Genomic DNA, 26,792 nt, shown 5'->3' on the forward strand with positions numbered 1-26,792 from the left:
TGTCTGCTACCCTCAGCCTCAGCACACAACAGCAAACATGATAGTACTGGCCACCACAGACTCGTAGAACATCCTCAGCATCATCCGGCAGATGTTAAAGGACCTCAGTCTCCTCAGGAAATAGAGACGGCTCTGACCCTTCTTTTAGACAGCCTCAGTGTTCTTTGACCAGTCCAGTTTATCATCACCATATCCTCCACCATGTCCACACTGACCCCTTGGATGGAAACAGGGGTCACCGGTGCCTTAGCCCTCCTCAGGTCCACCACCAACTCCTAAGCTCTTTTTCACATTAAGCTGCAGCTGATTCTGTTCGCACCATGTGACAAAGTTTCCCACCGTAGCTCTGTACTCGACCTCATCTCCCTTGCTGATGCATCCAACTATGGCAGAGTCATCAGAAAACTTCTGATGTTGTAGACTCTGTGTTGTAGTTGAAGTCCGAGGTGGAGATGGTGAAGAGAAAGGGAGACAGGACAGTCCCCTGTGGAGCCCCAGTGCTGCTGACCACTCTGTCTGACACACAGTGTTGCAAGCGCTTGTACTGACGTCTGTCAGTCAGATAATCAATAATCCATGATATCAGGGAAGCATCCACCTGCATCACTGTCAGCTTCTCACCCAGCAGAGCAGGGCAGATGGTGTTGAATGCACTGGAGAAATCAAAAAACATTACCCTCACAGTGCTCGCCGGCTTGACCAGGTGGGCGTAGACATGGTTCAGCAGGTAGACGATGGCATCCTCAACTCCTAGTCGGGGCTGATAGGCGAACTGGAGGGGGTCTAAGTGTAGCCTAACCACAGGCCGGAGCTTCTCTAGAACAAGTCTCTCCAGGGTCTTCATGATGTGGGAGGTCAATGCCACCAGTCTGTAGTCATTGGAGCCACTGGACGCGGCGTCTTCGGTACAGGAATGAGGCAGGATGTCTTCCACAGCACAGGAACCCTCTGGAGACTCAGGCTCAGGTTGAAGACATGGTGAAGTACTCCACATAGCTGGGGGGCACAGGCTTTGAGCACCCTGGGGCTGCCACCATCTGGGTCTGCAGCCAGCTGTCTTCTCACCTGTTCAGCTGTGAAGCCCACCGTGGTGGTTTCAGGTGTGGGAGGGGTGTAGTCACGAGAGCAGGGTGGGGGGCTGTGAAGAGGGGTAGGAGGGGAAAGTGGAGTGTGTGTTGGTTGGGGGCCAACAACAGATGAATTACGTGGGGGGTGGGCAGGGGCCACAGAGTCAAATCTGTTGAAGAACAGGTTAAGTTCGTTGGCCCTGTCCACACTGCCTTCAGCTTCTCTGTTGCTAGTTTGCCGGAACCCAGTGATGGTCCTCATCCCACTCCAGACCTCTCTCATGTTGTTCTGCTGGAGTTTCCATTCAAGCTTCCTCCTATACCTGTCTTTAGCCTCCCTGATCTTGGCTTTCAGGTCCCTCTGTATTGTCCTCAGCTCCTCCCTATTTCCATCTCTAAACGCTCTCTTTTTAGCGTTCAGTATGTCCTTAATGTCCTTTGTTACCCATGGCTTGTTATTTGAACAACAAAGGACAGTTCTTGCTGGAACTTTGCAGTCCACGCAGAAGTTGATGTAACCAGTGATGCACTCTGTGAGCCCATCAATGTCCTCTCCATGTGGTTCACAGAGGGCCTGTCTGAGTCTGGTAAATGGAGTGAGAAGGTTCAGAAGCAGGATCCGGTGGGGGGGGAAATGCTGTAATCTCTCGATCACTACCAGTTCCACACACTGCTGAGGGTCAGTGTTGTGTATTTGAATTTTCAATAATATTTGAGTAATTTTGTATATATATTGCTTGACTAAGCATTCTTGTTCATTTAAATAATTAAGGGTTACATGTAAAAATCGTTAATTGTATCATGTTACCACATGATAGGTGCAAGCCTTGCTTAAAGTAAACTCGATGTTTAGATTCACATTTTGGATTTCCATTTCTACTGTTGAATTAGTTTAATCTTGATTGGAGTACTGTGCGGACACAACAGAAGCAGGTCTGGCAAAAAACTTGAAGAAGCATGAAGCTTTTTGACAGAAATCGTTGATTGGTGAACTGTGCAGACACAGTAGAGTGTTCTTGCGCGGGTCTGGCGAAGAGCTTTAAAGCCCAGTCTCTATAAAAGAGATGTACCGCCTAGCGGTGTGGTCATTGTGGGAGCAGTCGTCATTGGAGTAGTCTGAGGCAGAGTAGTAAGGCTTCAGTGAGTACAGGCGAAGGCAAAATAGGTAGGTAAGTTAATTCCTTAATTCTTATTTAAATCTTGAGAGAATAGAGGGTATGTCTACAGAGCTAGTATTCTGTTCTGGATGTCAGATGTGGGATTTCCAGGAGACTTCCAGCCTTCCCGATGGCCACAACTGTATGAGATGCATTGAGCTACAGCTTCTCAGTGACCGTGCTAGGGAAATGGAGCTGCAGCTCAATGATCTTTGGCTTGTTGAAGAAAGTGAGGCAGTGATAGGCAGGAGCTACAGGGAGGTAGTCACTCCAAGGATACAGGAAACAAATAAATGGGAGAACATCAGACAGAGAAGAGCACCCGTGGCTGTCCCTCTCAACAATAAGTATTCCGAGTACTGTTGGGTGGAACAACCTATCTGGGAGAAGCAACAGCAGTTGTGCTGTTGAATACAGGGAGTTATGAAGCTGAGAAGCAGGACCTCAAGCGTAGTAACCTCGGGATTGCTGCTTGTGCCACGCGACAGTGAGGATAGGAATAGAATGAGATGGCAGATAAATGTGTGGCTGAAGAATTGGAGCAAGGGGCAGGGATTCATATTTCTGGATAATTGCGACCTCTTCTGAAGCACATGGGACATATACAAAAGGGTTGGTTGCACTTGAATACAAGGAATCCGATATTCTTGCGGGCAGGTTTACTACAGTCGTTGGGAGTGGGTTAAACTAATATGGCAGGGGGATGGGAACCAGGATGATAGAGCTGAGGATAAGCCAGCAGGTTTACAAGTAGATGATGGGTGTAATTATGAATATAAGGAAGGACAAGCCAATGATTAGGTATGAATGCAGACATAGCAAAGAATTAAATTGTACCACAGAGGCAAAATTCAAAAGGGCGAAGAATGCAGGACTGAAGGTGCTGTATTTAAATGTGCGCAGTATTTGGAAAAAGGTGACAAACTCGTGGCACAATTAGAGATTGGTCGGTATGATGTTGTGGGCATCACTGAGTCGTGGCTGAAAAAGGCCATAGTTGGGAGATTAACATCAAAGAATAATCCTTGTATCAAAAGGACAGGCAGGAAGGCATAGGCAGTGGTGTGGCTCTGTTGGTAAGAGATAGGATTACATCTTTAGAAAAAGATGACACAGTCAGAGAATGTAGAATCTTTGTGGGTGGAGTTAAGAAACTGCAAGGGTAAAAAAAACATTATGGGAATCATATATAGGCCTCCAAATAATAGCCAAGATATAGGGTTGAGATTGCAAAGGGAGCTGGAAAGGGCATGTAATAAGGGTAATGACACAATCATAATGGGGGACTTCAATATGCAAAAGGATTAAGAAAATCAGGTTGGTGTCGGATCACAAGAGAGGAAATTTGTTGAATGCCAATGAGATGGCTTTTTAAAGCAACTTGTGCCTCAGCTTACTTGGGGAAAGGCTATCTTAGATTGGGTATTTGTAATAAGCCAGATCTTATTAGGGAGCTTAATGTAAAGGAATCCTTAGGAGGCAATAATATGATTGAATCCATACGGCAATTTGAGAGGGAGAAGTACAAGACACTTGAATCAGTATCGCAATGGAATAAAGGAAATTACATAGACACAAGAGAGGAGCTTGCCCAGGTGGATTGGAGGAAGATACTGGTTAGGATGATGGCAGTGCAAAGATGGCTGAAGCTTCTGGGAATAGTTCACAAGGTGCAGGATAGATACAGTATGTCCCACAGAAGTAGTTCTCAAATGGCCCGTGTAGGCAACCGTGGCTGACAAGGTAAATTAGGGACTGCATAAAAGCCTGGGAAAGGGTAGCAAACATGAGTAGAAAATTGGATGATTGGGAAGCTTTTAAAATCCAACAAAAGACAACTAAAAAAGCTATAAGAAGGGGAATGATAAAATATGAGGGCAAATTAGCCAGAAGTTTTTTTCAGTTATGTTGGACCACTGGAAAATGATGCTGTGAGGTAGTAATGGGGGACAAAGAAATGGCAGGTGAACTGAATGGGTACTTTGCATCTGTCTTTATTGTGGAAGACACCAGCAATGTGCCAGAGGTCCATGAGTGTCGGGGAGCAGGAGTGAGTGCCATTGCTATTACAAAGGAAATAGTTGTAGTTGATGGGAAAACTCAAAAGGTGGATATGTCACCTGGACCAGATGGACTACATCCCAGTCCTGAAAGAGGTTGCTGAAAAGATAATAGATGCATTGGTCATGATCTTTCAAGAATCACTTGAGGACTGGAAGATGACAAATCTCATTCCACTCTTTAAGAAGGAAGGAAGGCAAAAAAAAAGGAAATGATTGGCCAGTTAGCCTAACCTCAGTGTTTGGGAAGGTATTGGAGTCTATTATTAAGGATGAGGTTTTAGGGTATTTGGAGACCAATGATAAAATAAGTCAAAGTCAGCATGGTTTCTGTAAAGAGAAATCTAGGCTGACAAATCTATTAGAGTTCTTCGAGGAAGTAACAAGCAGAGTGGATAAAGGAGAGGCAGTGGATATTATTTACTTAGATTTTCAGACAGCATTTTAATTGAATTTTTTGAATTGATTCTGTCACAACAGACAGGCATGTGAATTTATAAGTCTAATGGCTTATAGAAAGAAGTTGTCCCACAGCCTGTTGGCCCTGGCTTTAATGCTGCGGTACTATTTGTCATACAGAAGCAGCTGAAACAGTTTATGGTTGGGTGCCACAGATGAGGCTGCTTAACAAAATAAAATCTTATGGCATTACAGGAAAGATACTGGCATAGATAAGAGGAATTGCTGACTGGCAGGAGGCAGCTAGTAGGAATAAAAAGGGCCTTTTCTGGTTGGCTGCCAGTGACCAGTGGGGTTCCTCAGGGGTCAGTATTGGGACCGCTATTTTTCACTTTGTCAGTGATTTGGGTAATGGAACTGGTGGCTTTGTGGCAAAGTTTGCAGATGATATGAAGATAGGTGGAGAGGTAGGTAGTGCTGAGGAAGCAATGCAATTGCAGCAGGACTTAGACAAATTGGAAGAACAGGCAAAAAAGTGGCAGGGAGAATACAGTGTTGGGAAATGTATGATAATGTATTTTGATAAAAGGAACTATTTTGCAGACTATTGTCTAAATGGGGAGAGGGTTCAAACATCAGAGGGACTTAGTAGTCCTCATGCAAGACTCCCAGAAGGATAACTTACAGGTTGAGTCTGTGGTAAAGAAGGCACATGCAATGTTTACATTTATTTCAAGAGGAATAGAGTATAAAAGCAAGGTGATAATGCAGAGCCTTTATAATACACTAGTCAGGTCACATTTGGCGAGTATTAACAACAGTTTTGGGCCCCATATCTCAGAAAGAATGTGTTGTCATTGGACAGAGTCCAGAGGAGGTTCATGAGGATGATTCTGGGAAAGAAGGGGTTAACATATGAGGAGTATTTGGCAGCTTTAGGCCTGTACTCACTAGAACTTTGAAGAATGTGTGGGGATCTGATTGAAACCGATGGAATGTTGAAAGGATGATACAGGGTGGATGTGGAGAGGATGTTTCCTACGGTGGGGGGTATCCAGAACTAGAGGGTACAGCCTCAAAATTAAGGGGTGACCTTTTAGAACAGAGGAAAGAAGTAAATTTTTTAGACAGAGTGGTGAATCTGTGGAATGCTCTCCCACAAACTGTGATGGAGACCAAGTCCATGGATATACTTAAGGCGGAAGATGATCAGTCAGGGTATCGAAGGATATGGCGAGATTACTGTGCTCAATCCTGGCCGCCTCACTATAGGAAGGATGTGGAAACCATAGAGAGGGTTTAGAGGAGACTTACAAGGATGTTGCCTGGACCATGCCTTATGAGAATAGGTTGAGTGAACTCGGCCTTTTCTTCTTGGAGCGACGGAGGATGAGAGGTGACTTGATAGATAATGAGAGGCGTTGATCATGTGGATAGTCAGAGGCTTTTCCTCAGGGCTGAAATGGCTAGCACGAGAGGGCATAGTTTTAAGGTGCTTGCAAGTAGATACAGAGGAGATGTCAGGGGTAAGTTTTTTACGCAGAGAGTGGTGAGTGCATGCAATGGGCTGCCGGTGGCGGTTGTGGAGGGAGGCGGAAACGATAGGGTCTTTTAAGAGACTTCTGGATGGCTACATGGAGCTTAGAAAACTAGGAGCTATGGGTAAAGCCTAGGTAGTTCTAAGGTAGGGACATGTTTGGCACAGCTTTGTGGGCCGAAGGGCCTGTAGTGTGCTATATGCTTTCTATGTTTCTGTTTCTATGTTAAGGCAGGTATATTTTGTTGAGTGGGATGCAGGATCAGCCACGAAGGAATGGTGGAGCAAACTTGATTGGCTGAATGGCCTAATTCTACTCCTGAGTCTTATCGTCTTATGGAGAATAAGGGAAGCACAGATGAAGGATATGGCTGAGAAGCTGATGCTGGAGGGAGGGATTCTGGTTCTTGAATCTTTGGGATCCCTTCTGGAGCAGAGGTGAACTGTACAAGAGGATGTAGATGGCATCATCAGCAAGTTGTACCTGAACTGGAGGGCACCAATATCCTGGTGAGATGACTGGCTAGAGCAACACAGGAAAGTTTAAAGTAGTCTGGCAGTGAACATAAGTAGAAGGGCTGATGAGGATGTTGAGGCAAATCCAGCAGTTAAAGAAAACACGTTGTGTAGACAGGATAGGGAGTAAGGTCTGATATGATAGGCCACACCATTCGTTTTAATGCAGGACAGGAAATGTGGAAGGTTTGATAAACCACACCATTTGTTTTAATGCAAAAAGACTAACAGGCAAAGTGGATGAATAAAGATAAGCACATGAGGTTTGAATAGAGTATGATAGAAACATAGTTGACAATTTGCATGAATCAAGTCAAGTCAAATCACTTTTATTGTACTGCTGGTACAGTACATAGTAAAAATGAGAACATTTTTCAGGACCATGGACTGAACTACGTAAAAAACACACAGAGAAAAAAAAAACAACTACACTAGACTACAGACCTACCCAGGACTGCATAAAGTGCACAAAACAGTGCAGGCATTACAATAAATAATAAACAGGACAATAGGGCAGTAAGGTGTCAGTCCAGGCTCTGGGTATTGAAGAGTCTGATAACTTGGGGGAAGAAACTGTTACATAGTCTGGTCGTGAGAGCCTGAATGCTTTGGTGCCTTTTCCCAGATGGCAGGAGGGAAAAGAGTTTGTATGAGGGGTGTGTGGGGTCCTTCATCACGCTGTTTGCTTTGCAGATGCAGCGTGCAGTGTAAATGTCCATGATGGCGGGAAGAGAGACCCTGATGATCTTCTCAGCTGACCTCACTATCCGCTGCAGGGTCTTGCAATCCGAGATGGTGTAATTTCCGAACCAAGCAGTGATGCAGTTGTTCAGGATACTCTCAATACAACCCCTGTAGAATGTGATGAGGATGGGGGTGAGAGATGGACTTTCCTCAGCCTTTGCAGAAAGTAGAGACACTGCTGGGCTTTCTTTGCTATGGAGCTGATGTTAAGGGACCAGGTGAGATTCTCCACCTGGTGAACACTAAGAAATTTGGTGCTCTTAACGATTCTACCGAGGAGCCATCGACGTTCAGCAGGGAGTGGTTGCTCCGTGCCTTCCTGAAGTCAACAACCATCTCTTTTGTTTTGTTTTGAGTGTGTAGCTGGCATGATTAGTAAGTCTGCAGATGGTGTGATGGACAGAAAATAAGGCTGTGATTATTTAAGGCTGCTACAGGGTCTATGTCATTTGGATAAGTCGGCAAGGGAATCACAGGTGGAATTTAACTCAGAAAAATGTGAGGTAATGCAATTTGGGAAATTAAGGCAATGCAGAGCATTGACAGTGACCCTTGGAAGTGTTGCAGAACAAAGAGACCTGCAGTTCAAGTTAAAGGAGGGAACAGATATGTCAAGACTGTTTTTATGCGAGCAAAGGAGACTTACAGGTTTATAAAATGATGGAAGTCAGTGATATGATGCATGGCCAGTCTTTCTCCTACGTAGGGGAGTATAAAACTAGAGGCTGAAGGAGAGAGCAGACAGATTTAAAGGAGAGCCAAGGGACAACTTTTTCACCAGAGGGTGGTGGGTAAATGGAATGAACTGCTACAGGAAGATGGAGAGGTGAGTACAATTAATTTTTAAAAGATAATTTGTGTTGCACGGAAAGGATTAGAAGGATATGGGCCAAACACAAGATAAACACCTTGCTCAGCATGGATGAGTTGGGCCAAAGGGCCTGTTTGTGTACTGTATTACCCTAGGATGCTAATTATTCTGCATTTGAAATGGCGTCTGGGCAAAATATTTTTAATCAGAGGTTTCTTTAGTCTCAAATAGGCTCACTGCCAACTTATCAAATATCTCTGAAGTACCTTCCAACCGTAATCACACCAAATGAAGACTATAAATTGGCTATTTATGTTAAGCCCAAGCTGCATGGTGAATGGCTACAGTTAAGTCTAAAACATACCTTCCAGAAGACAGGCCAGCAAAGGGATGAAGCCTGGATTCTTGCTGAAGTACTGCAGGCCTTTCAGGTTAATACTCACATTGTATAAACACATCAACATTAGTCTAGAAGAGATCAGAATTTCTCCATTAAACCTTCATCCATAAAACTAATCAATATAACCTTTTGTAGTTCCTTTGACTGCTCCTTTCATAGGCAGCAAAAAAATTTCAGTTCAGACATCAAACCGATGAAATCACTGAACCCAGGCCAACCAGTTAAAGAGTGAACTGCTACTTGAAGTAGGGTGGCATGGCTGAGAATCCTGCAAGAATGAGGATGCAGCTGTTCCTGTTATTAGCAGAGTCAATGGATTATACTCCCACCCACACCTTTATGGTCCATGTTCCAATAAACCACAGGGAGTCACCTCACTGATATGGAGCAAGATATAATCTGCTGGAGGAACTCAGTAGCTCAAGCACCATCTACATCAGGACTATGTCTCCATCAGAGGCATGCAGAGCTTCTCAGCAGTATTTCTAAGGTAATGTGTGTCTCTGCAATATCCACAGGAAAATGTTTATCTGATACCAGAATTAATGAACAATCTGAACATTGCAAGAGGAATCAAAAGGTAGATTATTATCAAAATGGAGAGAGACTGTAAGTGAATGAAGTTCAGAAAGATCGAGGGGTTCTTTGAATGAATGTACTAAAAGGTTAGCACATGTAACAGGCAGTTAAAAAGGAAAACAGCATTTTGAACTTTAATGCAAAGTTGTTGTTTAGAAATAAGTTTTGTTACAGTTGTACAGGGTATTGGTGAGGCCACTTCTAGAACACTGCTCATTGTTTCACTCCTCTTACCTAAAGAGGATATAATAGCACTGCAGCAGTCCAGGAGATTCATCAGCCTCGTTTCTAGATGATAGGGGTCTCCTTTCAACAGGGGCAATATGGTGTGGTCTGTATGGAGTTTGGAAGTTCAAGGTGTGACATTGTTCAAATATAAAAAATTCTAAGGCTTGCTAAAGTAATGTTAATGTGTTTTCATTAGTGAATGAGAGTTGTGAACAAGGAGGCATAGATACAAGGAACCAGCTATTTAAATCTGAAGTACCTGGAAACTAATTCTCTTGGGATCGTGACTCTCTGTCCTCAGTGTGTTGGAGACCAGAAAGTGTAGATAGATAAATATTTGAAATATTGTGGAATTGAATGTTATAGGGAACTGACACAAAAGGGGCGTTGAGGCCAGCATAGATCAGGGCAGGTTTGATGGGGAAGTGGTCTACTCCTGTTCCTATCTTGTGTAACCGTGTCAGTCCTACACCAACATCCCAAGTAAGTCACGACTTGGGATCCCTGTCGCTACAGGAAGATCAAACCAGGATTTACTGTATCTGTTAGACCTTCTACACAATTTCAGCGGGCTTGGTCGCAGTGACCTCTCTGGGTCAAAACAAAGGTACAATTGTTTGTCCTTTACCAGTTTTTTTTATGATAGCAAGATACTCCTCGATATGAAGAACATCAATCCCATTAGCAAGTTGCTAGAATGGAATGTTAAGAGTTACTGAGAAAGTGAGTTGCTTGATAGCAATGGAAGATCCCATGCACCATCAGTCTACAAGACATGACACTCAGGGACTTGGGCTTTTGTGACTGTACAATTATTGCTATCATATGTGTTCTGTGTGACAATTAGTACTGTGTTTTGCACCATGGTCCCAGAGGGACATTGTTTTTTTTTACTACATTCATGGGTTTTCATGTATGAGTGACTGACAATTAGTTTGAACTTGAACTTGCCTTTGTTACCCAGTATATCCGAATACTGAATATCTGATGATGAAAACCTTTTGGAATCAAGGAACTAAATGTATCTATTTATCATCTTTTTAAGTAATTTTCTGTCATTTACTGTGGTATGTGCTATAAGGAGAGGTTTGGCATACTTGGGTTGATTTCTCTGGGCTGAGGGGAGACATGATAGAGGTTTATAAGATTATGAGAGGCATAGATAAAGCAGACAGACAGTATCTAATACCAGAGGGCATGCATTTTAGGTTAAGGGGATAATTTCAAAGGAAATTGTAGGGAAGTTGTTTTTTTTCCATGGAGAATAGTGGGTGCCTGGAATGCACTACTATGGGAGGTGTTGGAGGCAAATACAATGCAGACAAGAAGCTAGATAGGTGCATGAATGTGCAGAGAATAGAAGGATATGGATATTGTGTAAGCAGGAGGAATTAGTCCAGTTGGACATTTGATTACTAATTTCATTAGTTCAGCACATCATTGTGGACTGAAGGGCCTGCTCCTGTGCTGTACTGTTTTACATTCTTATTGAAAATATCAGCCTAAGGAGTCCTGATGCAGAGTTTGATTAGAAACATTGACAATTCCTTTTAAGGACATCTTCTAGCATCCTGTAATCAGACATGATTGGATCCCATATGCTAAAGGATGAACTCTTGCACTCTGATCTCCCAGTCTACCTTGTTGTGGTCCTGGAACCTTGTTTGCTTGCACTGCACTTTCTCAGTAACTCTTAACACTCCATGCTACAATCTGTTGTTCATTTTACTGCCTTGATGTGCTGATGTATGGAAAGATCTGTCTGGATGACATGCAAACAAAAGTTTTTCATTGTACCTGGACATACGTGACAAAAGCTTCACAAATGCTGCTCGACCCATTGAGTTTCTCCAGCAGATTATTAATCTGCTGTCTCAATTGATTCCCTCACTCAGGAAACTTAGTAATGGGAAACAAAGAAATGGCAGATGAATTTAATGGGTACTTTGCATCTGTCTTCATTGTGGAAGACACTAGCAGTGTGCCAGAGGTCCATGAGTGTCAGAGACTGGCAGTAAGTGCTATTGCTATTACAAAGGAAAAAGTCAAACTCAAAGGTCTTAACCATAGAACACTACGGCACAGTACAGGCCCTTCAGCCCTCCATGTTATGCCAACCCATATAATCCTTTAAAAAAAGTACTAAACCCACACTACCCCATAACCCTCCATTTTTCTTTCATCCATGTGCCTGTCTGAGAGGCTCTTAAATACCCCTAATGTTTTAGCCTCCACCACCATCCCTGGCAAGTCATTCCAGGCACTCACAACCCTCTGTGTAAAAAACTTACCCCTGATGTCTCCCCTAAACTCCCCTCCCTTAATTTTGTACATATGCCCTCTGGTGTTTGCTATTGGTGCCCTGGGAAACAGGTACTGACTATCCACCCTATCTATGCCTCTCATAATCTTGTAGACCTCTATCAAGTCTCCTCTCATTCTTCTACGCTACAAAGAGAAAAGTCCCAGCTCTGCTAACCTTGCTTCATATGACTTGTTCTCCAATCCAGGCAACATCCTGGTAAATCTCCTCTGCATCCTCTCCATAGCTTCCACATCCTTCCTGTAATGAGGTGACCAGAATTGAACACAATACTCTAAGTGCTGTTTCACCAGAGATTTGCAGAGTTGCAACATGACCTCTCTACTCTTGAACTCAGTCCCCCTGTTAATGAAGCCTAGCAACCCATAGGCCTTCTTAACTAGCCTATCAACCTGTGCAGCGACCTTGAGGGATGTATGGATTTGAACCCCAAGGTCCCTTTGTTCATTCACACTCTTAAGTAACTGACCATTAATCCTGTACTCAATCTTCTGGTTTGTCCTTCCAAAATGCATCACCTCACACTTGTCCGCATTGAACTTCATCTGCCATTTTTCTGCCCAGCTCTGCAGCCTGAGGATGCATAAGTCACATGGATTACATCCCAGAGTCCTGAGAGAGGTTGCTGAAGGGATAATGGATGTATTTGTCATGATCTTTCAAGAATCATCTGAATCGGGCATGGTCCTGGAGGACTGGAAGATTGCAAATGTGATTCCACTCCTTAAGAAGGAAGGAAGGCATAAGAAAGGAAATTATAGGCCAGTTAGCCTAACCTCAGTGGTTGGGAAAGTGTTGGAGTCTATTATTCAGGATGAGGTTTCAAGGTACTTGGAGATTAAGTTAAACTCAGCATGGTTTCTGTAAAGGGAAAACTTGCCTGACACATCTGTTAGAATTCTTCGAGGAGGTAACAAATAGCAAGGACAAAAGAGAGGCAGTTGATGTCATTTACTTGGATTTTCAGAAGGCATTTGATAAGGTGCCACACATGAGGCTCCCTAACAAGATAAAATCCTAAGGCGTTACAGGAAAGATACTGGCATGGATAGAGGAATGCCTGACAGGCAAGAGGCAGCAAGTGGGAATAAAAGGGGCCTTTTCTGGTTGGCTACTGGTGACTAGCTGTGTTCCTCACAGAATAGTATTGGGACCACTGCTTTTCACATTGTTTGTCAGTGATTTAGATAATAGAATTTAGATAATGGCTTTGTGGCAAACTTTGTGGATTATATGAAGATAGGTGGAGGGGTAGGTAGTGCTGAGGAAGCAATGTCAGTACACCAGGACTTAGACAAATTGGAAGAATGGGCAAAAAATGGCAGATGGAATACAGTTTTGGGAAATGTATGCTAATGCATTTTGGTAAAAGGAACAATAGTGCAGACTGTTGTCTAAATGGAGAGAAGATTCAAACATCAGTGAGCAGAGGGACTTAGGAGTCCTTGTGCAAGACTCCCAGTAGGTTAATTTACAGGTTGAGTCTGTGGTAAAGAAGCAAATGCAATATTGGCATTTATTTCAAGGGGAATAGAAAGTAAAAACAAGGAGATAACGCTGAGCCTCTATCAGACACTAGTCAGGCCACATTTGAGTATTTTCATCAGTTTTGGCCCCATATTTCAGAAAGGATATGCTGTCATTGGAAAGAGTCCAGAGGAGGCTCATGAGGATGATTCCAAGAATGAAAGGGTTAACATATGAGGAGCATTTGGCAGCTTTGGGCCTGTACTCACTGGAATTTAGCCGAATGCGACGGAATCTCATTGAAACCTACCAAATGTTGAAAGGACTAGTTGGGTGGATGTGATGATTCCTATGGTGGGAGCATCCACAACAGCCTCAAAATTGAGGGGTGACCCTCTATTCTAGGTATGGATGATTTTCTTTTGCCAGAAAGTAGTAAATCTGTGGAATGCCCCGTTGCAGACTGCTGTGTAGGCCAAGTCCGAGCGTATATTTAAGGTGGAAGTTGATAGCTTCCTGATTGTTCAGGGCATTAAAGGATATGGTGAAAAGGCAGGTGTATGGGGTTGAGTGGGATCTGGGATCAGCCATGATGGAATGGCAGAGCAAACTAGATAGGCTGAATGGCCTAATTCTGCTCCTATATCTTACAGTCTTACCAGCGGGTTTCATTTTATGATGATTGGAGGAAAATATGGGGGCGGGGGTATATATTTTTTTAAACAGAGAGTGGCGGTGTTCTTAAGGACCTGTACTGTAATGTTCTAAGTTAAACTGGGGAAATGGTGCTGATGTGAGCAGTGCAGGGAAGGGTTGGTATCATGAGCTACTCCATGCACCAATGAGAGAAGCACAATGCCAGACTCACTGGCTATAGTGGTTTGACAGGATAAGTAAGGCTGGGGAAAAGTACAGGGTGCAGACATTCCTGACGAGTAACGGGTTGGTGAATGGTGGCTGGACATTCAGCCCAATAAGACTTGGTGTCATCCAGTTACCATCCCCTAAGGAACATTCTGCAGCTGCAGATTGATCTGGATTCAGCTTCTCTACAGTGAAGCACATCTAAAACCTTTAGGAAGACAAATCATTCCCTCAACATTACATCCTTGCTTTACCTTTACCTTTAGGGAATCCTGCAAGAGGACTCCCAAGTCCCTTTGCACTTCAGATTTTTAAAATTGTCATTTAGAAAATAGTCTTTTATTTCTTCCACTAGAGTACATGACTATACCCTTCTCGACACTTTATTCCATCTGCCACTTCTTTGCCAATTCTCCTAATCTGTCTTAAGTCCTATAGCCTCTGCTTCCTCAAAACTACCTGCCCCTCCACCAACCTTCATATTGTCTGCAAATTTGATTGCAAATTTGGCCACAAAACCATCAATTCTGTCATTCAAACCATTGACATATCATGTAAAAAGAAGCTGTCCCAACACAGACTCTTGAAAACCACTTGTCACTGGCAGCCAATCAGAAAAAACTCTCTTTATTCCTAATCTTTGCCTCCTGCTGATCAGCCAATGCTCTAACTATAATATCCTGCCTGTAATACCATGGTTCTTAACTTGTTAAGCAGCCTCATGTGTAACACCTTGTCAAAGGCCTTCGAACATCAAGTACACAACATCCCCCGACTGTGCTTTGCTTACCCTGTGTGTTATTTTTTTAAAGAATTCCAACAGATTTGTCAGCAAGAATCCCCATTAAGGAAGCAAAGTTGACTATGGCCTATCTTACATGGTTCCCCAAAAGTGGACAACCAGCTGATCTATTAATAAGTCTGTAACTTTCATAGAGAATGGCAAGGCTCTGGTGAGTGTTGTGGAACAGAGAGACTAAGGAGTACAGGTACAACTAAGTGGCAGGTACACAGAGTGGTGAAGAAGGCTTTTGGCACCCTGGCCGTCATCAGTCTTATTCTTAGGAATCAGAGTATAGAAGTTGGGATGTTAGGTCACAGTTGTACAAAATACTCATAAGGCTGCACTTTGTATTGTGTTCAGTTTCGTTTGCCCTGATGTCAGAAAGCTGCAACTAAGTTGGAAAGAATGCAGAGGAAATTTACAAGAATTTTTCTGGGACTTAAGTTTTGGAGAGAGATTGAGCAGATTGGGTCTTTTCTCACATTAAGTGTAGGAGAGTTATGATTGATCTTATAGAGGTGTATAAATTCAATGTGCACAGTCTTTTTCTCACGTTGGCACAGGTTTAAGGTGAGAGGAGAGAGGTTTAATGGGAAGCAGAGGTACAAACGTTTTACCCAATGAGTGGTCTATATGGATAAAGTGTTTGAGGTAGGTACATTAACAATACATAATAGGTATTTGGACAGGCTTAGAGAGACATAGGTCAAACATGGGTAAAGGCACTAGCTTAAATGGGAATCTTGGATGGCAAAGGGCCTGTCATGCTGTACAACTCTATAAGAATGAGCCCTTCCACGATACATGGGTTTTCTTTACTGCCTGGGAAGTCAGTTCCTTTGCTTTTCCCCAAGACTCACACTTTGAGCTTTGTGCAGAGACCAGCTTTCATCTCAGCCAGGAGCTGTAGCAGTTTCTCCAATAGGATCTGAGAAGAATTAACCAGGAAATCCCGGCCATAGGCCACAGCAGCTATATCTGCAATTACAAAACAAAATCTCAAATGCAGAATAAGCAGATTAACACAGAACAGAAGAAGCTGTCTATTCAGTCTCAATCAGAGTTACGTTGGAAGAGGTAGTACTTGCATGTACAGGTCTGTGATTCTGCCTGAACTCTTGCACCAGTCACACTCTGGGACTGGGGTAAGGATGAGAGGTGGTGGCAGAGGAAAACTGACAATGGTACAATTTTTAAATGGCATAAGAGGAAAATGGAAAATCAGGCTGTAAGTCATCCTCATTAACAAGCAGGAATTAGGAGCCAAAATCAGCAAAAGTGTTCCACAGTTTACCAAAGTCCACCTGACTGTGATGCTGTACATAACATTTCTGTGACAAACTGGTTGGGAATTTCTAAAATATAACAGATTATCACTTCTGTGGATGAGAACAAAATCTCTAGAAGGCATGTTGCCCAGCAGGTGCCAGGGTCCAGGACATCTTGGAATGTCTGTAACATTCTTAAGTGGGAGGGTAAACAGCCAGAAGTCATGGTCCAGGTAGGTACTAATGGCATAGGTAGGAAGAATGACACGGTTTTGTAAAGTGAGTTCATGGAGTTAGGTACTCTGGAGTTAGGACCTCCAGAGATGTGATCTCAGGATCGCGACCCGTGACGTGTGTGAGTGAAGCAAAGAATAGGAAGATCATAGAGTTTAACATGTGGCTAAGGAGTTGGTGCAGGAGGGAGTTGTTCAGATTTTTGGATCATTGAGCTCAATTCCAGGGAAGGTGAGACCTATACAGAAGAGATGGTTTGCACCTGAACTAGAAGGGTACTAATATTCTAGCAAGAAGGTTTGCAAGAGCTGCATGGGGCAGGTTTAAACTACAGATGTAGGGAATGGGAACCAGATTACCTGAACAGATGGTGGAGAGGTTGTGGAGACATGTTGATAAGATCTCAAAGTCTGGAATCAAAAGATTGAGCATGAAGTGATTTCTGTCCTGATCTGTGTATATTTCAATGCAAGAAGTATTGTAGGGAAGGTGGATGAGCTCAGGGCATGGATAAGCAGATGAAATTATGAGTTGGACCATCCACATCAGGGGTGCATATTAAAAGCTATCTTTTAATCCATATTGTGATCAAGATTTTAAAGGCAGAGTTTTATAGCAGTTTCCCTGAGTTGAGGAGTAACCAATCACCAAGAGGCAGGTGTAAAAAGAGCTATCTTTTAGTCAGGTCTGCCTTCAAGATTTAAAAATCAGAGCTTTGAGCGGCCATTCTTTTGCAGTATGCCAGTTTTCAGAGTGGCTTTGGTTCATCAGACTAAGGCAAGATCATGCTTGGGTGAGGTAAAGTATCCTGTAAGTTACTCTCTCTCTCCATTCTTATTTGTTCATTCCTCATCTATTATGGCATACTGAGAATGGCTCCAGGGGCAGTGTTTTGTACTCTGCAGGATGTGGGAAGTCTGGGAAATGGCCAGATTAACACACCTGCACTGGGTGCACCGAGTTGCAGCTCCTAAAAGAACGTAGTAAGGAAATGGAGCTGCAGCTTGATGCCCTTTGACTCATACGGAGTTACAGAGAGGAAGTCATCCCTAGGCTGCAGGAGACAGGTAAATGGGTGACTTTCGGGAGAAGGATGGGAGACGCACAGCCAGTCCAAAGTACATCTGTGGCCATTCCCCTTGATAATCATTATACTACTTATGTTATTGTTGAGTGAGGAGGACCGACCAGGAGGGAACCAAAGTGATCCAGCTCTCTGGCACTGAGTCTAGTGCTGTGGCTCAGAAGAGCACAGCGGTGAAGAGGACTGCAGTGCTGATAAGAGATTCCTTAGTCAGAGGAAAAGAGACGAGGTTCTGTGGGAGCGATAGAGACAAGGTTCTGTGGGTACGTTGCCTCCTTGACAGGATAGTGTCCATGGCATTCTCAAGGGCAAGGATGAGCAGCCAGAGGTCTTGATAATTGGCACCAATGATATGGATAGTCAAACTGAGGTACTGAAGAGCGATTTTAGGGAGCTAGGTAGAAAGATGAGAAAAAGGTCCTCCAGAATAGTAACCTCTAGATTGCTGCCTATGCCATGTGCCAGTGAGGGTAAGAATAGGATGATTTGACCATAAGACATACCAGCAGAATTAGATCATTTGCCCATCGAGTCTGCTCCACTATTCAATCATGGCTGATCCTGTTTCCCTTTCTCAGCCCCTCTCCCCAGACTTCACCCCGTAATCTTTGATGCCACATCCAATCAAGAACCTATCAAGCTCTGCCTTTAATATACCCAATGACCTGGCCTCCACAGCTGCATGTGGCAACAAATTCCTCAGATTCACCACCCTTTGGCTAAAGAAATTTCTCCACATCTCTCATCATGGGAAACATCCTTTCCACATCTACTCTGTCTAGGCCTTTCAACATTCAAACAGTTTCAATGAGAATCTCACCCCCCCTTCTAAATTCCAGTGAGTACATACCCAGAACCATCAGACTGCCTTCTTTTGGCAGGTGAATGTGTGGCTGAGGACTTGATGCAGGGGGTAGGGATTCAGATTAAAGGATCATTTGGATCTCTTCTGGGGAAGGTATGATCTGTACAAAAGGGGTGTGTTACGAACCCAAAGGGGTCCAAAATTCTTATGGCCAGGTTTGCGAGAGTTGTTCGGATGGGTTTCAACTAATTCATCAGGGGATAGGAACTGGAGTGATAGTGCTGAAGACATGGTAGTTGGTTTACTGAGGCAATATGTACTGAGACTCCTAGCAAGGAGAGGCTGATCAGAAACAAGAGAAAATCTGCAGATGCTGGAAATCCAAGTAACACACAAACAAAATGCTGGAGGAACTCAGCAGGCCAGGCAGCATCTATGGAAAAGTAACGATAGCGTGCAGTCAGACTGTCAGGAAGGTCAGGCAGATGATGGGATATGGTCACAGGCAACAGGGTGAGCATCAGTACATTAGGGGTGCAAAATCAAAAAGGGTAGCAAATATGGTACTTGTGTTGTATCTAAATGCATGTAGCATAAGAAATTAGGTGGATGATCTTGTTGCAATACTACAGATTGTTAGGTACGATGTTGTGGCCGTCACTGAATCATGGCTGAAGAATGGTTGTAGTTGGGAGCTGAATATCCAAGGTTACACATTGAATCAGAGGGATAAGAAGGTAGGCAGACGGGGAGGCTTGGCTCTAATGGTAAAGAATGACTTCAAATCACTAGAAAGATGTGACATAGGATCAGAAGATGCTGAATCCTTGTGGATTGAGTTCAGAAACCTCAAGGGTAAAGGGACCCTGATAGCAGTAATATACAGGCCTCCCAACAGTGGCTGGGAGGTGGACCACAGATGACAACAGGAATACAAAATGCATATTAAAGGGGCAATGTTATGATAGTCTCGGGAGATTTTAACATGCAGGTCAATTGGGAAAATCAGGTTGGTAATGCATTTCCAGAGAGTGAGTTTGTTGAATGCCTAAGAGATGACTTTTTAGAACAGTTTGTTGTTGAGCCTCCTAAGGGATCAGCTAGATAGATAGATAGATAGATAGATAGATAGATAGATAGATAGATAGATAGATAGATAGATAGATAGATACTTTATTCATCCCCATGGGGAAATTCAACTTTTTTCCAATGTCCCATACACTTGTTGTAGCAAAACTAATTACATACAATACTTAACTCAGTAAAAAAAATATGATATGCATCTAAATCACTATCTCAAAAAGCATTAATAATAGCTTTTAAAAAGTTCTAAGTCCTGGCGGTAGAATTGTAAAGCCTAATGGCATTGGGGAGTATTGACCTCTTCATCCTGTCTGAGGAGCATTGCATCGATAGTAACCTGTTGCTGAAACTGCTTCTCTGTCTCTGGATGGTGTATGTAGAGGATGTTCAGAGTTATCCATAATTGACCGTAGCCTACTCAGCGCCCTTCGCTCAGCTACCGATGTTAAACTCTCCAGTACTTTGCCCACGACAGAGCCCGCCTTCCTTACCAGCTTATTAAGACGTGAGGCGTCCCTCTTCTTAATGCTTCCTCCCCAACACGCCATGGGTGTAGTGTAGTGAACCGGAGGCAATTAGGGAGCTGGAGGTAAAAGAGCCCTTAGGAACTAGTGATTATAATATGATTCAGTTCAACTTGAAATTTATAGGGAGAAAGTAAAGTCTGATGTAGCAGTATTTCAGTGGAGTAAGGGAAATTAGAGCGGTATGAGAGAGGAGTTGGCCAAAGTAAATTGGAAGGAGCTGCTGGCAGGGAAGTCAGCAGAGCAGCAATGGTGTACGTTTCTGGAAAAAATGAGGAAGGTGCAGGACATATATATTCCAAAATTGAAGAAATACTCAAATAGCTAAATAGTACAATTGTGGCTGACAAGGGAAGTCAAAGCTATTGTAAAAGCAAAAGAGAGGGCATGCAACAAAGCAAAAAAATTAGTGGGAAGATAGACTGGGAAGTTTTTAAGAACCGACAGAGAGCAACTAAAAGAATCATTAAAAGGGAAAAGATGAAATGTGAAAGCAAGCTGGCAAATAACGTTGAAGTGGATAGTAAAAGCTTTTTCAAGTATGTAAAAAATAAAAGAGAGATGAGAGTGGATATCAGTCCGCTAGAAAATGAGGCAGGAGAAATAATAACGGGGGACAAGGAGATGGAAGATGAACTGAATGAGTATTTTGCATCAGTCTTCACTGTAGAAGACACCAACAGTGTGCCAGATGATGTAGCATGTGAAGGAAAAGAAGTGGGTGCAGTTACTATAACAAAGGAGAAGGTGCTCAAAATGCTGTAAGACGTAAAAGTACATAAGTCACCCAGACCAGATGAACTGCACCCTAAGGTTCTGAAAGAGGTAGTGGTAGAGATTGTAGCAATATTAAAAATGATCAAAATTCATTGGACTCAGGCATGGTGCCAGAGGACTGGAAAATTGTGAATGTCACTCCACTCTTTAAGAAAGGAGGAGGCAACAGAAAGGAAATTATAGACCAGTTAGCCTGACCTCAGTGGTTGGGAAGATGTTAGAGTCAATTGTTAAGGATGAGGTGATGGAGTACTTGGTGACACAGGACAAGATAGGACAAAGTCAGCATGATTTCCTTAAGGGAAAATCCTGCCTGATGATCCTGTTGGAATTCTTTGAGCAGATCACAAGTAGGTAGATAAAGGGGATGTAGTGGATGTTGTATATTTGGCCTTTGACAAGGTGCCACACATGAAGCTGCTTACCAAGTTAAGAGCCTGTGGTATTACAGGAAAGTGACTAAGTTGGTTAGGGCATTGGCTGATTGAAAGAAGGCAGCGAGTGGGAATAAAAGGATCCTTGTCCAGTTGGCTCCCTGTGACTAGTTGTGTTCCGCAGGGGTCTTTGTTGGGACCACTTCTTTTTATGCTGTATATAAATGATTTAGATGATGGAATAGATGGCTTTGTTGCCAAGTTTGCAGATGATACGAAGATTGGTTGAGGAGCAGGTAGTGTTGAGGAAATGGGTAGAATGCAGAAGGACCTAGACAGATTAGGAGAACAGGCAAGAAAGTGGCAAATGAAATATAATGTAAAATGCATGGTCTTGCACTTTGGTAGTAGAAATAAATGTGCGGACTATTTTCTAAATGGATAGAAAATCCAAAAATCTGAGATGCAAAGGAGCTTGGAAGTCTTTGTGCATAACACCCTGAAGGTTAAATTGCAGGTTGGGTCGGTGGTGAGGAAGGCAAATACAATGTTGGCATTCATCTCAAGAGGTCTAGAATACAAGAGCAGGGATGTTATGCTGAGGCTTTATAAGACACTGGTGAGGCCTCACCTTGAGAATTGTGAACAGCTTTGGGCTCATCATCTTAGAAGAGATGTGCTGGCATTGGAAAGGGTCCAGAAGAGGTTCACAAGGATGATTCCAGGAATGAAAGGGTTATCATACGAGGAACGTTTGATGACTCTGGGTCTGTACTTGATGGAATTCAGAAGGATGAGGAGGGCTCTCATTGAAACCTTTCCAATGTTGAAAGGACTAGACAAAATACATGTGGAAAGGATGCTTCCCACGGTGGGAAAGTCTAGGATAAGAGGGCACATTCTCGGGATAGAAGGGCGTCCATTCAAAACAGATGCGGAGAAATTTCTTTAGCCAGAGGATGTTGAATTTGTGAAATTTTTTGCCAAATGTAGCTGTGGAGGCCAGGTCATTGGGTGTATTTAAGGCAGGATTGATAGGTTGTTGATTTGACATGGCAACAAAGGTAATGAGGAAAAGGGGTTGAGGAAGAGAAAAAAAGGATCAGCTATGACGGAATGGTGGAGCAGACTCGATGGGCCAGATGGCCTCATTCTGCTCCTACGTCTTATGGTCTAAAAGAGTACAGTCATCATTTTGGGCCAAGACACCTCAGCAGAACTGTTACTTTTCTCCAGTCCTGCTGAAGGGTCTTGGCCCAAATCATCAACTGTACTCTTTTCCAAGGAGAAGCCGATGATAGGGCAAAATTACAGACAACGGGATGAGTTGCAACGTGAAAGGCGGACAAAGTTGAAAAGGGTGAACACAGGACTGAAGGTGCTATATTTGAATGTGCAGATTATTCAGAATAAGGTTGATGAACTTGTAATACAGTTAGAGATTGGCATGTATGATGTTGTGGCTGAAAGAAGATTATAGCTGGGAGCTTAATGTACATGGATACATATGGATCGAAAGGACAGACAGGAAGGCAGAGGGGGCGGCGTTGCTCTGTTGGTAAAAAAAATGAAATCAAATAAGTAGAAAGGGGTGACATATGGTCAAGAGGTGTTGAAGCTTTGTGGATAGAGCTAAAGAATTGCAAGGGTAAAAAGACCCTGATGGGAGTTATATACAGACCCTTAAACAATAGTAAGGATATGGTCTACAAATTACAAGGGGAGTTAGAAAATGCATGCCAAAAGGGGAATGTTACAATAGTCATGGGGATTTCAATATGCAGGTAGATTGGGAAATCAGATTGGTGCTGGATTCCAAGAGGGCGGATTTCTAAAATGTCTACAAGATGGCTTTTTAGAGCAGCTCATGATTGAGACTACTAGGGGATCAGCTATTCTGGATTGGGTGTTGTGTAATGAACCGGAATTGATTAGAGAGTTAAAGGTAAAAGAACCCTTAGGGGCAAGTGATCATAATATGATCAAATTCACGTTGAAATCTGAGAAGAAGTAGTTAGGGATGACGGCAGAGCAGCAATGGCTGGAAATTCTGGAAGCAATTCAGGACACACAGGATATAAACATCCCAAAGAGGAAAAGTATTTTAAAGGCAAGATGACAAAACTGTGGCTAACAAGATAAGTCAAAGCCAACATAAAAGCCAAAGAGAGGGCATATAATAGACCAAACCTTTGAGAAACATTAAAGGATTGGGAAGCTTTAGAATAGAAGCTTTTCAATCAAAGCAAGAGGCTGAGAGTGGAAGACCGAAGGCATCGTGGACAGAAGGTCATTTTTCTTTAACAGCTCAGGGAAAAGAGGCTAGACTGCACAGGCGTGTGACATAGCGCACCAAGGTTTAAAAAGGAGAGAAAAACTTTCAACAGTCTTTTCAATCGAAGCAAGAGGCTGAGAGTGGAAGTCTGAAGGCATCGCAGAGAGAAGGTCGTTTTTCTTTAACAGCTCGGGGGAAAGAGGCTAGACTGCGCAGGTGCGTGACATAGCGCACCAAGGTTTAAAAGGGAGAGAAAAACTTTCAACAGTCTTTTCAATCAAGCAAGAGGCTGAGAGTGGAAGACTGAAGGCATCACAGAGAGAAGGTCGTTTTTCTTTAACAGCTCGGGGGAAAGAGGCTAGACTGCGCAGGTGCGTGACATAGCGTGCCAAGGTTTAAAAGAAAGACTGCCATATACAGCGGCCGTCATTGGAGTGGACTGAGTCGGAGTGGGACGGCTTTGGCCCAATCAGGATTCGGTGAGAAACAGGCAGAGGCGAGGGTAGGTTCCGGTAAGTTTCTGTTTTCTTCCTTTTTTTTGTTCAACTAGAGAATATGCCAGGCAGGATGTTGGAATGCTCCTCTTACAGGATGTGGGAAGTCAAGGAGACCTCCGGTGTCCCTGACAACAATACCTGCAAGAAGTGCATCCAGCTGCAGCTCCTAACAGACCGCGTTAGGGAACTGGAGCAGAAGCTGGATGACCTCTGGATCATTCGGGAGACTGAGCAGTTTATAGACAGTAGCTTCTGGAAGGTAGTTACACCTAAGGAACAGGGCATAGGTAAATGGGTTACCATCAGGCGAGGGAAGGGGAAAGGGCAGGTAGTGCAGGGTTCCCCTGTGGCCATTCCCCTCCTAAACAGGTATACCGATTTGGATACTGTTGGGGGGGGGGGGGGGGGGGATGGCTTATCTGGGACAAGCTGCAGCAGCCGGATCTCTGGCACTGAGTCTGGTTCTGCAGTGCAGAAGGGAAGGAGGAAGAAGAGGAGAGTGGTAGTGATAGGGGACTCCATAGTCAGGGGTACAGACAGGAGATTCTGTGGTCATGACAGAGACTCCCGGATGGTTTGTTGCCTCCCGGGTGCCAGAGTCAGGGATGTCTCTGATTGCTTGCACAGTACTCTGAGGTGGGAGTGTGATCAGCCAGATGTTGTGGTACACATCGGTACCAATGACATAGATAGAAAGAGTCAGGAGGTCCTGAAGAGTGAGTACAGAGAGCTTGGTAGGAAGTTGAAAAACAGGACCTCAAGGATAGTAATCTCCGGATTGCTGCCTGTGCCACGTGCCAGTGAGGGTAAGAGTAGGATGCTCTGGCAGATGAACACGTGGCTGAGAAACTGGTGTAGGGGGCAGGGTTTCAGATTTCTAGATCATTGGGACCTCCTCTGAGGCAGGTGGGACCTGTACAAGAGAGATGGGTTACACCTGAACTACAAGGGGACGAATATACTTGCAGGGAGGTTTGCTAGTGTTATTGGGGAGGGTTTAAACTAGATTTGCAGGGGGATGGGAACCAGAGTGCCAGAGTAGATAGTGGAACGGGGGTAAAAATAAATGACGTAAGTAGTTCATGCAAAGTGACAAATAGTAAGGTTGTGTGTGGTGGTAATAATCTTCTGAGGTGTGTATATTTCAATGCGAGGAGTATTGTGGGAAAGGCAGACGAGCTGAGGGCCTGGATTGACACATGGAATTATGACATCATAGCCATTACTGAAACTTGGCTACAGGAGGGACAGGACTGGCGGCTCAATGTTCCAGGATTCTGATGTTTCAGACGTGATAGAGGCAGAGGCATGAAAGGTGGGGGGGGGGTGGCTTTGCTCGTCAGAAAATATTACAGCAGTGCTTCGGCAGGACAGATTAGAGGGCTTGTCTACTGAGGCCATATGGGTGGAATTGAGAAACAGGAAAGGTATGACCACATTAATAGGGTTGTATTATAGACCACCCAATAGTCAGTGAGAATTGGAGGAGCAAATCTGCAGAGAGATAACAGACAACTGCAGGAGACAGAAAATTGTGACTGTAGGGGATTTTAGCTTTCTACACATTGATTGGGACTCCCATACTGTTAAAGGTCTAGATGGGTTAGAGTTTGTAAAATATGTTCAGGAAAGTTTTCTAAATCAACATATAGATGTACCAGCTAGGGAGGATGCAATATTAGATCTCCTATTAGGAAATGAGTTAGGGCCAGTGACGGAAGTGTGTGTAGGGGAACACTTTGGTTCCAGTGATCATAACGCCATTAGTTTCAACTTGATCATGGATGAAGATAGATCTGGTCCTTGGGTTGAAGTTCTAAACTGGAAAAAGGCCAAATTTGAAGAAATGCGAAAGGATCTAAAAAGTGTAGATTGGGACAGGTTATTCTCTGGCAAGGATGTGATTGGTAAGTGGGAGGCCTTCAAAGGAGAAATTTTGAGAGTGCAGAGCTTGTATGTTCCTGTCAGGGTTAAAGGCAAAATGAGTAAGAATAAGGAACCTTGGTTCTCGAGGGATACTGGAACTCTGATAAAGAAGAAGAGAGAGATGTATAACATGTATAGGCAACAGGGAGGAAATAAAATGCTTGAGGAGTATAAAAAGAGTAAAAAAATACTTAAGTAAGAAATCAGGAGGGCTAAAAGAAGACATGAGGTTGCTTTGGCAGTCAGGGTGAAGGTTAATCCTAAGAGCTTCTACAGGTATGTTAAGAGCAAAAGGATAGAAAGGGATAAAATTGGTCCTCTTGAAGATCAGAGTGGTTGGCTATGTATGGAACCAAAAGAAATGGGAGAGATATTAAATGGGTTTTTTGCATCTATATTTACTAAGGAAACTGGAATGGAGTCTGTGGAAACAAGGCAAACAAGTAGGGAGGTCATGGAACTTATACAGATTAAAGAGGAGGTGGTGCTTGCTGTCTTGAGGCAAATCAGAGTAGATAAATCCCCAGGGCCTGACAGGGTATTCCCTCGGACCTTGAAGGAGATTAGTGTTGAAATTGCAGGGGCCCTGGCAGAAATATTTAAAATGTCGATATTCACAGGTCAGGTGCCAGAGGATTGGAGTATAGCTCATGTAGTTCCGTTGTTTAAAAAAGGTTCAAAAAGTAAGCTGGGAAATTATAGGCCAGTAAGTTTGACATCGGTAGTAGGTGAATTATTGGAAGGAATACTAAGAGATAGGATCTACAATTATTTGGATAGACAGGGACTTATTAGAAAATGTCAGCATGGCTTTGTGCATGGTAGGTCATGTTTAACCAATCTATTAGAGTTTTTCGAGGAAGTTACCAGGAAAGTGGATGAAGGGAAGGCAGTGGATGTTGTATACATGGACTTCAGTAAGGCCTTTGACAAGGTCCCACACGGGAGGTTAGTTAGGAAGATTCAGTCGCTAGGTATACATGGAGAGGTAGTAAACTGGATTAAGCAT

The 26,792-nt window shown here is 43.5% G+C and overlaps 1 protein-coding gene across 1 annotated transcript in view; it reads right to left on the reverse strand.

Moving 5' to 3' along the window:
* Nucleotides 1–26,792, reverse strand: part of hsf2bp (heat shock transcription factor 2 binding protein) — a 117,950-nt gene that overhangs the window by 15,212 nt on the left and 75,946 nt on the right. The window contains exons 6-7 of the mRNA XM_073044710.1: nt 15,797–15,914; nt 8,656–8,759 (exon numbers count right to left, since the gene is read on the reverse strand). Of these exons, the coding sequence (XP_072900811.1) occupies nt 8,656–8,759; nt 15,797–15,914 (222 nt within the window). The remainder of the gene's footprint in view (nt 1–8,655; nt 8,760–15,796; nt 15,915–26,792) is intronic.

This window comes from Hemitrygon akajei, chromosome 5 (assembly GCF_048418815.1).
Source record: "Hemitrygon akajei chromosome 5, sHemAka1.3, whole genome shotgun sequence".
Taxonomy (NCBI): domain Eukaryota; kingdom Metazoa; phylum Chordata; class Chondrichthyes; order Myliobatiformes; family Dasyatidae; genus Hemitrygon; species Hemitrygon akajei.